Here is a 12,909-nt window from a genome sequence, read left to right on the forward strand (position 1 = left end):
CATATTTTTCACTTCATACATCAAAACTTTGTACAAATTTATCTCCTCATATCTTATGTGAATAGTTGTTGCCATGGAAATTGGTGGAAACACCACAACTTTTTGCAAGGGCAGCCACTATTCACATGAATAGTAGCTGCCATAGCCCCCCCTTGCCATGGCAAAGGGTTCACTTCTGGAAGTGCTCTAATATATTAATGACATTGTTTTAAGTGTAAGGAGAATAACACATGTCAAGGAAAAAAAAGAGAATGTCCAAAGGAGAAGGTTAAAGAGAAGGTTGCTAGCATTCTCAAGAAATTTTAGCATAAACACCAAAGGATAGCAACCTTCTCTATTTCCCTCATGACATGTGTCATTTTATTTACACTTAAAACAATGCCAAACAACCTACCTTTTGTTTTCCATATTTACCCTTATTTGATGTATTGAATTTACTTTAATTTATTAATTTTTTTACAGCTTTCTTAATACTTTGTAAATAATTATTATATTAATTTATTAAATATTAAAAAAATCAAAATAAAAAACCTATCCCAAGTCGTGCCCACCTTCTTTTTTTGGTGAAAACCAAGGTATCCCCCGCGCGATTGCGGGGACTAACCGTCGAGGTACTGTCGGGCGCAAAGCGGGGACCTCTTCCAACAAAGTCTGTTCTATTCGCAAGCGCCTGAGATCGAACCCAGGACCTCTTGTTTAAAAGATCCAAGTCCCTTCCACTTGGACCAACTCCTGTTGGTGTGCCCACCTTCTTCACCAAAGCCCAACAAAATCAATCCCTCAAAGAAAACCCAACTGCATACACCAATTGTACTAATAATCAAATAACAAATTTCCATGAATCAGAAATCTTTCAGCCAAACCAACATATAAACCCCAAGCTTGGCATCTCCTAAAATTAATTGAAGTAGCGTTTGAACAAGGCGCAAAATGAGACCAGAAGCGATGCTCTGACAACGAATCTGTTTGCAGGCAAAGAGTAAGCCGCTCCAGCAGTGGCGGAGCCAGGAATTTATGTGTTGGGGGGCCAACATATATTCCAAACAAGACATTAAAAAATTTCACTTTTTCAACCTTAACAATGTTTGGAAAAATTAAAGGCAGAAAATAATTGTTTATTCAATTAGGTATCAAAATAACATTCGTGTTCTTTCATATCTCGAAAACCATCTATAATTGAGTGAGTGCTAAACTTTTGAAACTTTATTTGTTTGGCTGTTTTTATTTTTTTATATTAATATATTGATGGGACATTTAAAAAACCAAAACTGGCATATGGATTCACACCCTTCAGTCAAGTGGTGAATATTATATATACTTAATTTGGGAAGAGAAACACATCTTGAGGGGGCCACAAGCAAAATTATTATATATAATTCCTAAAATCTGTAGGAATAGAGGACCAAACATCAAATATTATCAAACTTTTGGGGGCGGCCCAGGCCCCTTAAGGCCTTCAAATACCTTCGCCACTGCGCTCCCGCATCCATCGGGGACGGCGCCGGGACGCTCCCCTGAGCCGAGACCATCGCAGCCAAGACCAGCATCTGGACGAAGAAAAAGGCTCCGGAGATGCTAACTTGCGTCATTGGTGACTTGAACTTGGTAAATGATTTTTTCTAAAGTAATGAAGGAGGCTTTGAGAGCGTTTATGCATTGTGAGAAAAATGGAGTAGAGGTGCTAAGGAGATAGTAGTCAAGATGGAGGTGCTGCGCTTTGGGGAAGAAGGTGGGGACGACTTGAGATAGGTTTTTTATTTTGATTTTTTAAATATTTAATAAATTAATATAATAATTTTTTACAAAGTATTAAGAAAGCTGTAAAAGATTTAATAAATTAAAATAAATTAAATATATCAAATAAGGGTAAATATGGAAAACAAAAAATAGGTTCTTTGATATTGTTTTAAGTGTAAAGAAAATGACACATGAAATGAGGGAAAGAGAGAAATTCCAAAAGACTAGCATTCCCCAAACGCCAAAAGCCTGAAAAAAAGAAAGAAAAGAAATAAGTAGCAGTTGTAATCTGTAGTCAGCTTGTTTTATGTGAAAAGCTGTGTTGAAAGAAAGAGAGAGAGATTTCACCAAAAAAATAGAAAGAGAGAGAGAGAGATACGTGGGCCATACTTGTCTTGTCTCCCACAGCAAAGAATTTTACACTTTTTTGCTCCATTCAAAATTTAAATAATGTTCCAAGGATTTCAACTGTTTGTTTTTGCTAAGAAACGATTTTTTTATATTTATTTTGGATTTTAATGTTTATGAATTAAAGTTACCCAAGAAGACGACAGATATTTGCTGACTTGCAACCACGTGGCCGACTTGCAACCACATCCTTCATTTCTCCTTTTTATAATTTGGATGAATCATGAGCCACGTATTTAGTATACATTTTTATATTAGTACCAAGTTTCAGTGGCACTAGTCTAGAATAGTGTCTAATCACCATAGTTTAGTTTATGGATAATTTCTTTGGGTTTTCGATTAAAATGGTCTCTTAATTAATTTAATATTAGATGTTATGTAGTGTTACTTTTTTTTCTTGATCAGATTTTCTTCCATTCGGGAGGTTTTCAAAGACAAGGTTTTAATAAAGCCACACTTGTTACATTACTAAAATTCAGTTTTTCTTTTTTTACTATGACATTGTTATTTCAATGAAGTTATCTCACTTTAATGAAGAAAAAAGAAGTAAGATATTTTTATGTCTTGTCATTCGAGAATAAAATTTGGAAAAAATAAGTGGGCCAACCTGACTTTTAATCAATTGTTTGTTGTTGGTAAAAAGTCCAAAATACTCCTAAAATTGGAGTAAGTGATCCAATTTAACGGAAAATGTAATGAAAGGACTAATTTGACACCAAATAGAAAATTGAAGGACTATTGAAATGAAAATTTTAGTTTGTGGACCAAAATAATACTGCAGTAATAGTTGGGGGACCATTTCGTTCGGAAACCCTAATTTCTTTAGTACTTTAAGACGGTTAAATTAATATTTTGTTTTGTTATGGAAAGATTGGAAGGATTGAGATGCGATCACAAATGTTTTTTTTGTAAATTTCTATTTGTAGGAATTTCCATTTGTAGGAATTTCCAATTGTAGGAATTTCCATTTGTAGGAATTTCTATTTGTGGGAATTTTTATTTGTAGGAATTTCTATTTGTGGGAATTTTTATTTGTAGGAATTTTAATTTCTGGTAGTTTCTATATTTGTTTTGTAATATAATAGTGTGTTACTTGCCGACCTAGATTAACCAGATTAGGCACCCTTTTGAGGTTTACATGACTTGTAATTAAAGCTTAGCATTTTTAATAAGATTATCTTCTTAATATAAACCCTAAAATACCAACTCTAAACTCAAATGTCAAATTTCTTAATTTTAAACTCTCAAAGTGAAGCATAGACTATTAGCACATAAAAGATAAGCACAAGGTCCCTATTTCGTCAATCTCATCCCAAGAACTGAACCAATAATGGATGCCGTGACCTTATAATGAATTAGGTGGTCCTTATCCATCGCTTCACATCAGCGCTGCACATAATTTCTTCTTTTTTTTTGTCTTTTATATAACTCACTATTTTGCTTACAATATACAGATTCATAAACTAATAAAGCATATTCAGGCATACCTAATGCTACTATAATCAATAGCTCCATAGACGACTTTCTGCTCCGTCTGAATTGCCGGACGAGTCGGGATAATCAGACGGTCTCGGTGGAGACAGAAGCATGCCCTCTGCCATGTTCGCCAGCAAATTTGGCATCCCGAAAAGCTCTTCTTCATCCATTCCCACAGACGACGCCAAACTAGTACTACTCATCATCGTCATGTCGTATTCGTACTTCTTCTGCCTCTCTGTGACCTTAAGACTGTTATCCGCCTCCTCATTCCGTTGCAGTGCTGTTGCCGCAGCAGCAGCGGCAGCAGCACTACGAATGTCCTGTGGAGACATGGATGCTGGCACAGGATACGAGTCCATGGAGCTCGGAAAGTTGAGAACAGCATCTGCGCGCTTGAGAGCGAGCGCGGCCGCGTCATAGGCTGCTGCAGCCATCTCCGGAGTTGGGAAAGTCCCAAGCCAAATACGTCTAGTCTTACGTGGCTCTCGAATCTCGGACACCCATTTTCCGCCCCGACTCCGGATTCCATGGTACCTAGACTGCTTCCTGGAGGGGCTTGATGCCATGGTGGTGGGCTTTTGGCGATTTCTGATTCTGTATACCTATGCTATAACAGTACTTCTGTGGAGGAGAGGGTATTTTGGTAATTAAAAAGTTCTGGTCCTGGAGAGAGAGTGTGTGGGATGACTTGGTGCGAAGAGTGCGGTGAAGGATGCTGAGGAGGACGGTCAAAATTTTAGGTCAGGCATGATATATATAGATATCTTCGTATCTCTGAATAGATAGGTAGGGATGTAAATTGTAAAGGGTTGTGGGGACTTTGTATGGAAGGAAGGTGTCAAAATATGAACTGAGAGAGAGAGAGTTTATGCACCCTGGCCAGTTGATATTTGTGGAAGCGTTAAAAACTGATGGTGGCAATTAAAAATGATTTTTATATTTGTGAGCATATGCTAGTGGCTAGCTAAATGAAGATGTTGATGTTTATTCAAATATGTTGTAAGTGGTGGATGCCCACATATTGACAGTGAAGAACAATGTTGGAAGGGAAACACCAGGTTTCCAGGTTTTCAGGTTTTCAGAGAGTTGAAGAGTTATAGTCTCAGTTACTATTTACATACAACAAGAAATAAATATTGAGGTAATCTTCAAACACACCAATCAGAGGAGAGAAAAGTGAGAAATTCGATCGAAAATTCTACAAGTTCTACTATAATTTTCAATGATATTTTCATATTCTGTCTATTTTATAACAATATATAATTTGTCGGGGATATTTTGGCCATGGTGTGGCTTGAAAATATGTAATGATTTCGGCCAAAGAGGGGCCCCTACTATTTTATGCATGGCTCCCAGCACGTTGGGCCCCTCAAATGATTTTGTACCTAAATTTAGCCATTATCCTTTAAATGGAATCCTCAATTGAATAGGACCTTTGGGGGTAATAGCATTATAGTATTACTAAAACTAATATCTAATTAGGGACAGGACAGGAGGGATCTTTGTTTCCTTTCATTGGGTATGTGAGGGGCTATCTTTTTTATAAAACTAATATCTAATTGGGGTTTCAGATGTACATATAGTTGGATCTTTATGTTAAAGAAAAATAAAATAATAATATACATCCATCGTTGTCTAGATTTTAATGTGAACTCTGTTCATGTGACTGTAAATCCACTTATAGTTAGTGTGACTTAAATTCACTCATAATTGGAGTAGATGCATCGTTATACATGACATATGAACTCTCTCAATGTGACTATAATGCTAAAAAATATTGTTATAAACTTTTTAAAATTCTAATGTGCCCTTTATTTATGGTGAAGTTTAGCAAATCTGGTGCTAGATTCTAAAATTGCACAAAGTTTATGGATTTCGAAAACATAGAAGCTTTCAATGCATATAAAATGAATGAGAATTCAAGAAGTGTGTGAGAGACCTCAAAATTTTAAAAGTTGTGGTTTGGAATCCAATACTAAACTTGTTATTTTACCTCAAAAAGTTCAAAATCAAATATTGTGGGAAATCATGCTTTCACGCTTTCAAACTCTAACTTTGGTAAACTTTGAATAAAATATAAAAAAGTGAGAAGATTGGAAAGGAGAAAAAGAAATTTGACAAAGATCTATGTAAAAATTAAAGATTTGTGTTTACTATGGATGTAAGAATATGCATTTGTGATAAGTTCGATACTTAGTTGTGATTAGCCTCATTGTAATTACGTAACTTTGTGGTTGGTGAATTGCCCATTTAAATTTTTTAAAAGTATCATATCCTTTGTCAAAAAACAAAACCAAAAATCAAACATAACGTTTTAGGATTACTAGCTTCAATTCTTAATAATTTTATGATTAATATCTAGTAGATAAAACCCAATCCCATGATCATTCCGCAATCTTTTGACGTGTCGGTGCAGAATGAAATTGGTCCCCATGATAAAGATGGACACTTGATCAAGTGGTTGACATAGCGAAAGATGTGGGGTTTGAAGAGTTCACGTCATAAATCTTACCGATCAATTGAAGAAAACAAAATGAAGTCAGAAATTGCAGCAAGAACTTGTGGCTAGCAATCTTTTGTTCTTAGCCAAAAAAACAAGGGAAAACCCCTTGTCCCCCAACAGTTCAAAACCAACCACAACCACAGGTCTAATTAACCCTCAAAAAAGACAACACCAGAAATCAAATTAACGGTCAAAACCAACAGGAACATAGGAAGCCAACAAAGTGAGGGGTTAGAGAGTCAACTCAGAGAAGGGGAGAAAGTCAGGGAATATTTCAATCCACATGTATAGATAGTTTAGAATCCCACCATTACATCTATGGACTTGAGAATTGACAGATATTGTATGGTGGAAGGCAGCTCTCTAAAGTAGGAACGAGCCAAAGTTTCTCTATCATATTCAATAATTCCAAATTTAGAAAACTTCTCTACTGTACACACTCCTAAATATCTATCTAGACCAAAAATATCTTTCAAAGGTCATTCTCATAAGAGCGTCACCTAGGTCTCAAAAATCATTTTCAGCGCATCAATCCAGTTTGAATCAATGGTGGACTCTAACAACCCTAGTCAGGTCCGAAGACAAGAACAGTCCGAGTTGTTATCTCAGGGGCGATGACATCAGCGTTGATGTCACCCTAACTTCATCAATGTAATTTTTGCTTAAAAATACAAATAAAAATTATGAAATGTATATATTTTTTAATACATACCTAGTAATTTTTTATATATTTATTATTATTAATCTCATACATATGAATAAAATTAATCACATATGAATAGTAATTGTGTTTGGGTTGCCATGACAATGAGTGAAAAAACAAAATAAAAAAAAGATAGGGCAATCACTATTCACATGAATAGTGTCTCTCCTTACCCTTTTCCTTTGCTATGACACCATGATGGAAGCGCTCTAAAACAACTGGCTAAGCTCGTCTTTTTCAATACAAATAAATACATAAAAGTCAAACACTAAATTTTAAGAATCGACTAAAATAAACGTTGATTAAATGGAGAAACTCCACAATTTGACATCAGCATACGTGTCCATGTCATCCCTATTCATGTAGCCACATAAGCATTGCAATGGAGAAAGAAGAAGCCCTTCAGCCATGTCACCAAGCAACCTCGGCATGTCAAACACTTCCCCTTCTTGTTCTTCTCTTCCACCACCACCACTATTTTCTCCTTCTCATCACTGCTGCCGCTGGACACTCCACCAAAGTTCTCCGCCGGCTTAAACCCCTTAGCTGCTAAGTAAAGTGGGAAACACACACTGAAGTAACAGTGGGTACTTTTCACACGTGTGTCATTGGCACGTTTTTTGTACGGATGTGTGTGTTTGAAGTGTGCGGTACGTGGCTCCCAATCCCAGCTCAGCTCAGTTGGGATCCTCAATATTTTTTTATTTGTCTTCTTTAGCTGTTTGACTTACAAGAGATCGGATTTTTTAGCCAACATCACTCGTATTAGACAACATTTAGTCATTTAACTTTCAGCAAAAAAATAGATAGACACATGATTTCCTATGAACAATGAAAATATTCTCAATAATAATTAAAAGTTTAAACGATTTCCAATTTGGCTTATGTTTTTTTTTTTCTTTCCCGAAATGTTCCTTGAATAATGAGCTAAATAAATGAATGGTTTGGATCACTTGTTGACATTGTGATTAAGTTGCTATCATCATATTAGATATTAACTTAGCAAGAGGTTAGTGCTTGAGAATTCATATAAGTTTATTTAACGGATCCCTTGTGGGTCTATTCAATTAATTTTTATTTTTATTTTCAATTTTAATAGAATTTTGACGAAAAGGATCACATTTGCTAATATATACAAACACAGTGACTAAGATCATCTACAATCATGCTCCCTATTTTTTTTAGTTAAAATTTGGCAAAAAAACACATCAAAGTTATTTTAGGAGCTCTCTATAAAATTTGAGCTCCAATCATATTTGCTAGTTTAGGGAGTGATAAATATTATAGTTATTTTTTAATTCAATATGATTGGTCAATCTCTATAAAAAATAATATAAAAAGATAGTTAGCATTAATTAAAATTTTAAACTTTGCGTAAAACAAAGCAGCATTAAATTATAGGAAGCCACTAAGAGTCATTTCTCTCTCATCAGATTTAGGATCTCCTAGAGATCTCCATATTTTATGAGGTGAATAGGTAGCATGGTTGGAACTTGGAGTTGTATTTTTTCAATTCCTCCCAAAAATTTGTCTAAGGAGGTGATTTAGGAAGTCCATTGTACATGCTCTAAATTGGTCAAATTGATAACACGCAAACTAAATTGGTCGATGAGGTAAAACACATGGACCATTTTGACATTTAAGTCTAAAATTAATAGTAATGTTTATATCATATCTTCGAACCACGAAGCCCATAAAGCATAGTAATCCCAATAAGGCCATAAAGCACCTTCGGCCATGGAGTACCTTCATCCCATGAAAGACACTACAAAGCGGATGGTGGCCAAGGATACGTGGCAACCACGCAGGCCATGCCCAAGAGCCCCACATCGAAATACCACGCGAAGGTATCTCATACATTTGCCTATAAATAAGGTATTTGTCCTATTACACGGGGAATGACAATTTGATTACCCTAATCATACTTGCTTACTCATTTTTTATATGACTTAAGCTTTGGAGAACCTTCTATTATACAATAAATACTATTACACAGGCAAATTCTACTGAACCCATTAAACCCAAGGTTGGCCATGAGGATCCTTGGTTTTGGTCACGGAGCTGTATTAGGCTAGCCCATGACCTTATTCCTCATATATATGGTTTGCCACCACCGAGACACAAAGTAATTTCGGTCATTCTGGTGACAACAACTTGACCGGTCAAAGTCAGTTCGGTTATTGCTTGTCCACAAGAATTCGATCTACAAACCTATACATATACATCAAGGGATTTGATGCACTCGTTTGGTGCTTATCCAAAAAACACTAAAAGGTTTGGAGTTGAAATAGTCTAACTTTTGACCTCTTCTAATATTAGAATGAGAAATACAACTCTACCAAGATCTATAACTTTGGATTTTGCTTAGATTTCTTTTTCTTTTTGGGGCCAAATGTCACCACCAAAACACTTGTGACATGGCCAAATATGAGTATATGATCCCCCAATGATGTACTCAGCAAAATCAATAATAATTGTTAAGTTTACTCTAAACTAAGTCCTAGACCATAAGGTCCCCCCGCTGAAAAGTTAAAGATAAAGAATCAAGTTGAACCAATGAAGGCTAATACATGATCCTAAAATAAAATCATGATTGCTGAGATATTAGGTTCCTAAATTAACAAGTCTTATTAAATGATGCGACTGCTTTTACCAAAAACACAGAACATTGATGTGACTGTTTTTATCAAATAAAAACAAACAATACCCTCTCTCTCTAGTTAGAGAGAAAATCCTAGCCGTCTTCATCCCTGGGGGAGGGGGGAAGGAGACTACACTTCCTTCCCTCTCCTTCCCTTTCCCCTTCTCTTCACCCTTTACTCTTACCATCTTCTCGGTGGTGGTCTCGGCGATTGCTCTTTTGTTTTGGTTGTTTATTTTGCAGATTGGAGTTCCTCTAGAAGATCTACAACAACGTTTTCGGGTGGATTTACTTTCGTTGGGTACTCTTGTTTGTTCCCGTGATGACTAGGTGGTTGAGCCATTTTTATTTATTTTCAGTCTCTTGTGTTGTAATAATTACATCAACTCTCATGAGTTTAGTGTTTGTTTGTTGTTTAGTCTCTACTTGTATTTTTTATGGCCTTCGTAGTTGATAGTCTTTGTGTCTAATTTATGAATACAATTACGCCATAAGCGCAGTGCAAACAGAATGACTGTCCACAACATTGAAATCTTGTTCCCCTAAAACACAATATGTTCTGGGCAAGAAACCATGTATTTCCTATTTTCATGATTAACATGTTTTTCGTTTTGTCTCTGGGAAGGATTCTTGATCTGATAGCTTGTAGGTTTATTTTTCCTCAACATATTTTCTTTTATTTTATGAAAGACGATGGAGCATTCTAACTTAGAATCTCTTTTAAATAAAAAGAAAAAAAATTATCTTTCAATTGAATTGCCATTTTTACGTATCCCTTCTTCATCTTCCTTCTTCCACTTATTTGTATATGGAAGAATAAAAGACATACATTTCGTTAGTCACTCATCTTTCACGAAACTTTCATGCATATTCATTGTTTTGATCTCATTTTGTTATTACTAGAAAACATATTCCCACTGCTTTTACATTTTTTCAAAAGCTGATGTACTCATAATTAACATTAACATTCTCAGATTTTAATAATCTTCTTTTTGTGAAACGGTTACCGAACGGGTCGAAATTAATGTTTATTTACATTCTTCTTATTTTGAAACCCAAAAGAGAAATAAGTAGCAGTTGTATTCTGTAGTCAGCTTCATGGTTTTATGTGAAAAGCTCTGTTAAGAGAGAGAGAGCGATGCATCATCACCTACGTACTGATAAGATAATTGTGAGGAAGAAGAAAAGCGTTGGGAGGCGATGTCGGCCATACTTGTCTTGTCTTCCACAGTTCAAATAATGTTCCAAGGATTTCAACTGTTCGTTTGTTTTTTTGCGTTTGAGAAAAGCCCACCCAAAAAATAAATAAAAATACATATATATATATATATATATATATATATATATTTCTTTTGGCTTTTGGATTTTTAATTTTTTTAATGAATGACAGGTACCCAAGAAGACACACTCTAGGCCCCCCCATGTTTTCTCTTTTTTTAAGATTTCAGATTACATACACATGGCAGACTTGCAACCACACCTTTCATTTCTCCTTTTTATAATTTGCATGAATCATGAGCCACGCAATTAATATTTTTATATTAGTACTAAGCGCCAGTGGCACTAGAATAGAGTTTAATTACCACAGGTTTTAGTATTTTTCTATGCGATCTCAATCTACTTTTGGGAATTTGCATTTTGTGGCAATTACCAATTGTAGCAATTTCTATTTTTGGAATTTTCTATTTTTGGGAATTTCTATTTTTGAGAATTTCTATTTTTGGTAGTTTCTATTTTTGTAAACGCCCTATTTTTATTTTTTTATTATTATTCTTATTATTATTATTTTGGTTTCCTTCCTTTGTAATAATATAAGTAGATGGATTTTCTTTTTCTTTTGGTCTGCTAATTAATATACTAGTGTGTTACTTGCCGACCTAGATTAACCAGATTAGGCACCGTTTTGAGGTTTACAAGACTTTCATTTGATTATCTTCTTAATATAAACCCCAAAGTACTAAACTCTGAACTCTCAAACCACTTAAAAGATGAGCACAAGACCCCAATTCGTCATGTATACACTTGACAAAACACAATATAATTGTAGCATTGTTTTAAGGACCACAAAAGACAAGTGACGTGACTGACGCAAAGCATCCCAAGATTGAACCAATAATGGATCTTCTGCCTTAGGAGAAAACTTTACCTTATAATCAATTGGATGGTCCTTATCAGCACTTAATTTCCCCTTTGTCTTATATGACACTTTATTTGGTTTCATAGCAACCATAGCCAAAAACCTGTTGCCTCCATCCAAATCTCATTGGAAAAACTTACTTGTAATCGGAATATCACTGTTTTGTTATTTTCGGCTAAAAATTTGTTGTCTACATTCAAATCTCATAGACAGAAGTTTCTGTATTAATTGTATCTTCAAAATTTTAAAGACAAAACACAAAAAGAAAATTGAACAATTGCATAAGAAACCCCGCTCTGTTTTAATAATATTTACCGTGAAAGCGAGAAAGAAAGAAAGAGAAAACACAAACAAAATATAGCACCAAGCATTTTGAATATATAAATATATAACGAACCATGTCATATATATATACACATATTCATAAATTAAGAAAGCATATGTAACGCTAATAATCAATAGCTCCATAGACGACTATCTGCTCCGTCTGAATTGGCGGACGAGTCGGGATAATCAGACGGTCTAGGCGGAGACACAAGCATTCCCTCTGCCATGTTCGCCAGCAAATTTGGCATCCCGAAAAGCTCTTCTTCATCCATTCCCACAGATGACGCCAAACTCGTACTACTCATCATCATCATATCGTATTCGTACTTTGTCTTCTTCTCTATGAGCTTCAGACTGTTATCTGGCTCCTCATTCCCTTGTAGTGCAGCTGCTGCTGCAGCAGCGGCAGCAGCACTACGAATGTCCTGTGGAGACGTGGATGCTGGCACAGGATACGAGTCCAAGGAGCTAGGAAAGTTGAGAACAGCATCGCCGCGCTTGAGAGCGAGCGCGGCCACATCATAGGCCGCTGCAGCCATCTCCGCAGTTGGGAAAGTCCCAAGCCATATACGTGTAGTCTTACGTGGCTCTCGGATCTCGGACACCCATTTTCCGCCCCGACTCCGGATTCCATGGTACCTAGACTGCTTCCGGGAAGGGTTTGATGCCATGGTGGTGAGCTTTGGCAATTTCTGATTCTGTTTATACCTGTGCTATAGCAGTACGCTTGTGGAGAAGATGGAGGGGTATTTTGGTAATTTAACAAGTTTTGGTGGTGGAGAGAGAGAGAGAGAGAGAGAGAGAGGAGAGGGTGGTGAAGGAGGCTGAGGAGGACGGTCAAGGGGTTTGTAGATTGGTCAAATATTTGGCGCAAAGTTACTGAGTATTTGGATTTAGGTGAGCCATGATATGTATATATATTGTAGAGGGTGTGTGTGGGGAGTGTCCGACTGTGTATGGAAGGAAGGTGTTAT

At 36.0% G+C, this 12,909-nt stretch overlaps 1 protein-coding gene and 1 pseudogene across 2 annotated transcripts; both read right to left on the bottom strand.

The window, feature by feature from the left end:
* Positions 1-1,883: 1,883 nt before the first annotated feature.
* On the bottom strand, positions 1,884-4,551 carry LOC110747640 (ethylene-responsive transcription factor ERF027 pseudogene; annotated as a pseudogene). Its single transcript, XR_015836037.1, has 2 exons — positions 3,633-4,551; positions 1,884-1,986 (listed from the first exon to the last, which is right to left on the bottom strand). The product of XR_015836037.1 is annotated as an ethylene-responsive transcription factor ERF027 pseudogene (transcript).
* A 7,387-nt stretch (positions 4,552-11,938) lies between these two features.
* On the bottom strand, positions 11,939-12,840 carry LOC110747849 (ethylene-responsive transcription factor ERF027-like). The gene has a single exon (XM_021947936.2). It carries the CDS (start codon positions 12,604-12,606, stop codon positions 12,064-12,066), a length of 543 nt encoding a protein of 180 aa, XP_021803628.2. The 5' UTR covers positions 12,607-12,840; the 3' UTR covers positions 11,939-12,063.
* Positions 12,841-12,909: the final 69 nt, after the last annotated feature.

Source organism: Prunus avium, chromosome 5 (genome assembly GCF_965620075.1).
Source record: "Prunus avium chromosome 5, drPruAviu1.hap1.1, whole genome shotgun sequence".
NCBI classification, from domain to species: Eukaryota; Viridiplantae; Streptophyta; class Magnoliopsida; order Rosales; family Rosaceae; genus Prunus; species Prunus avium.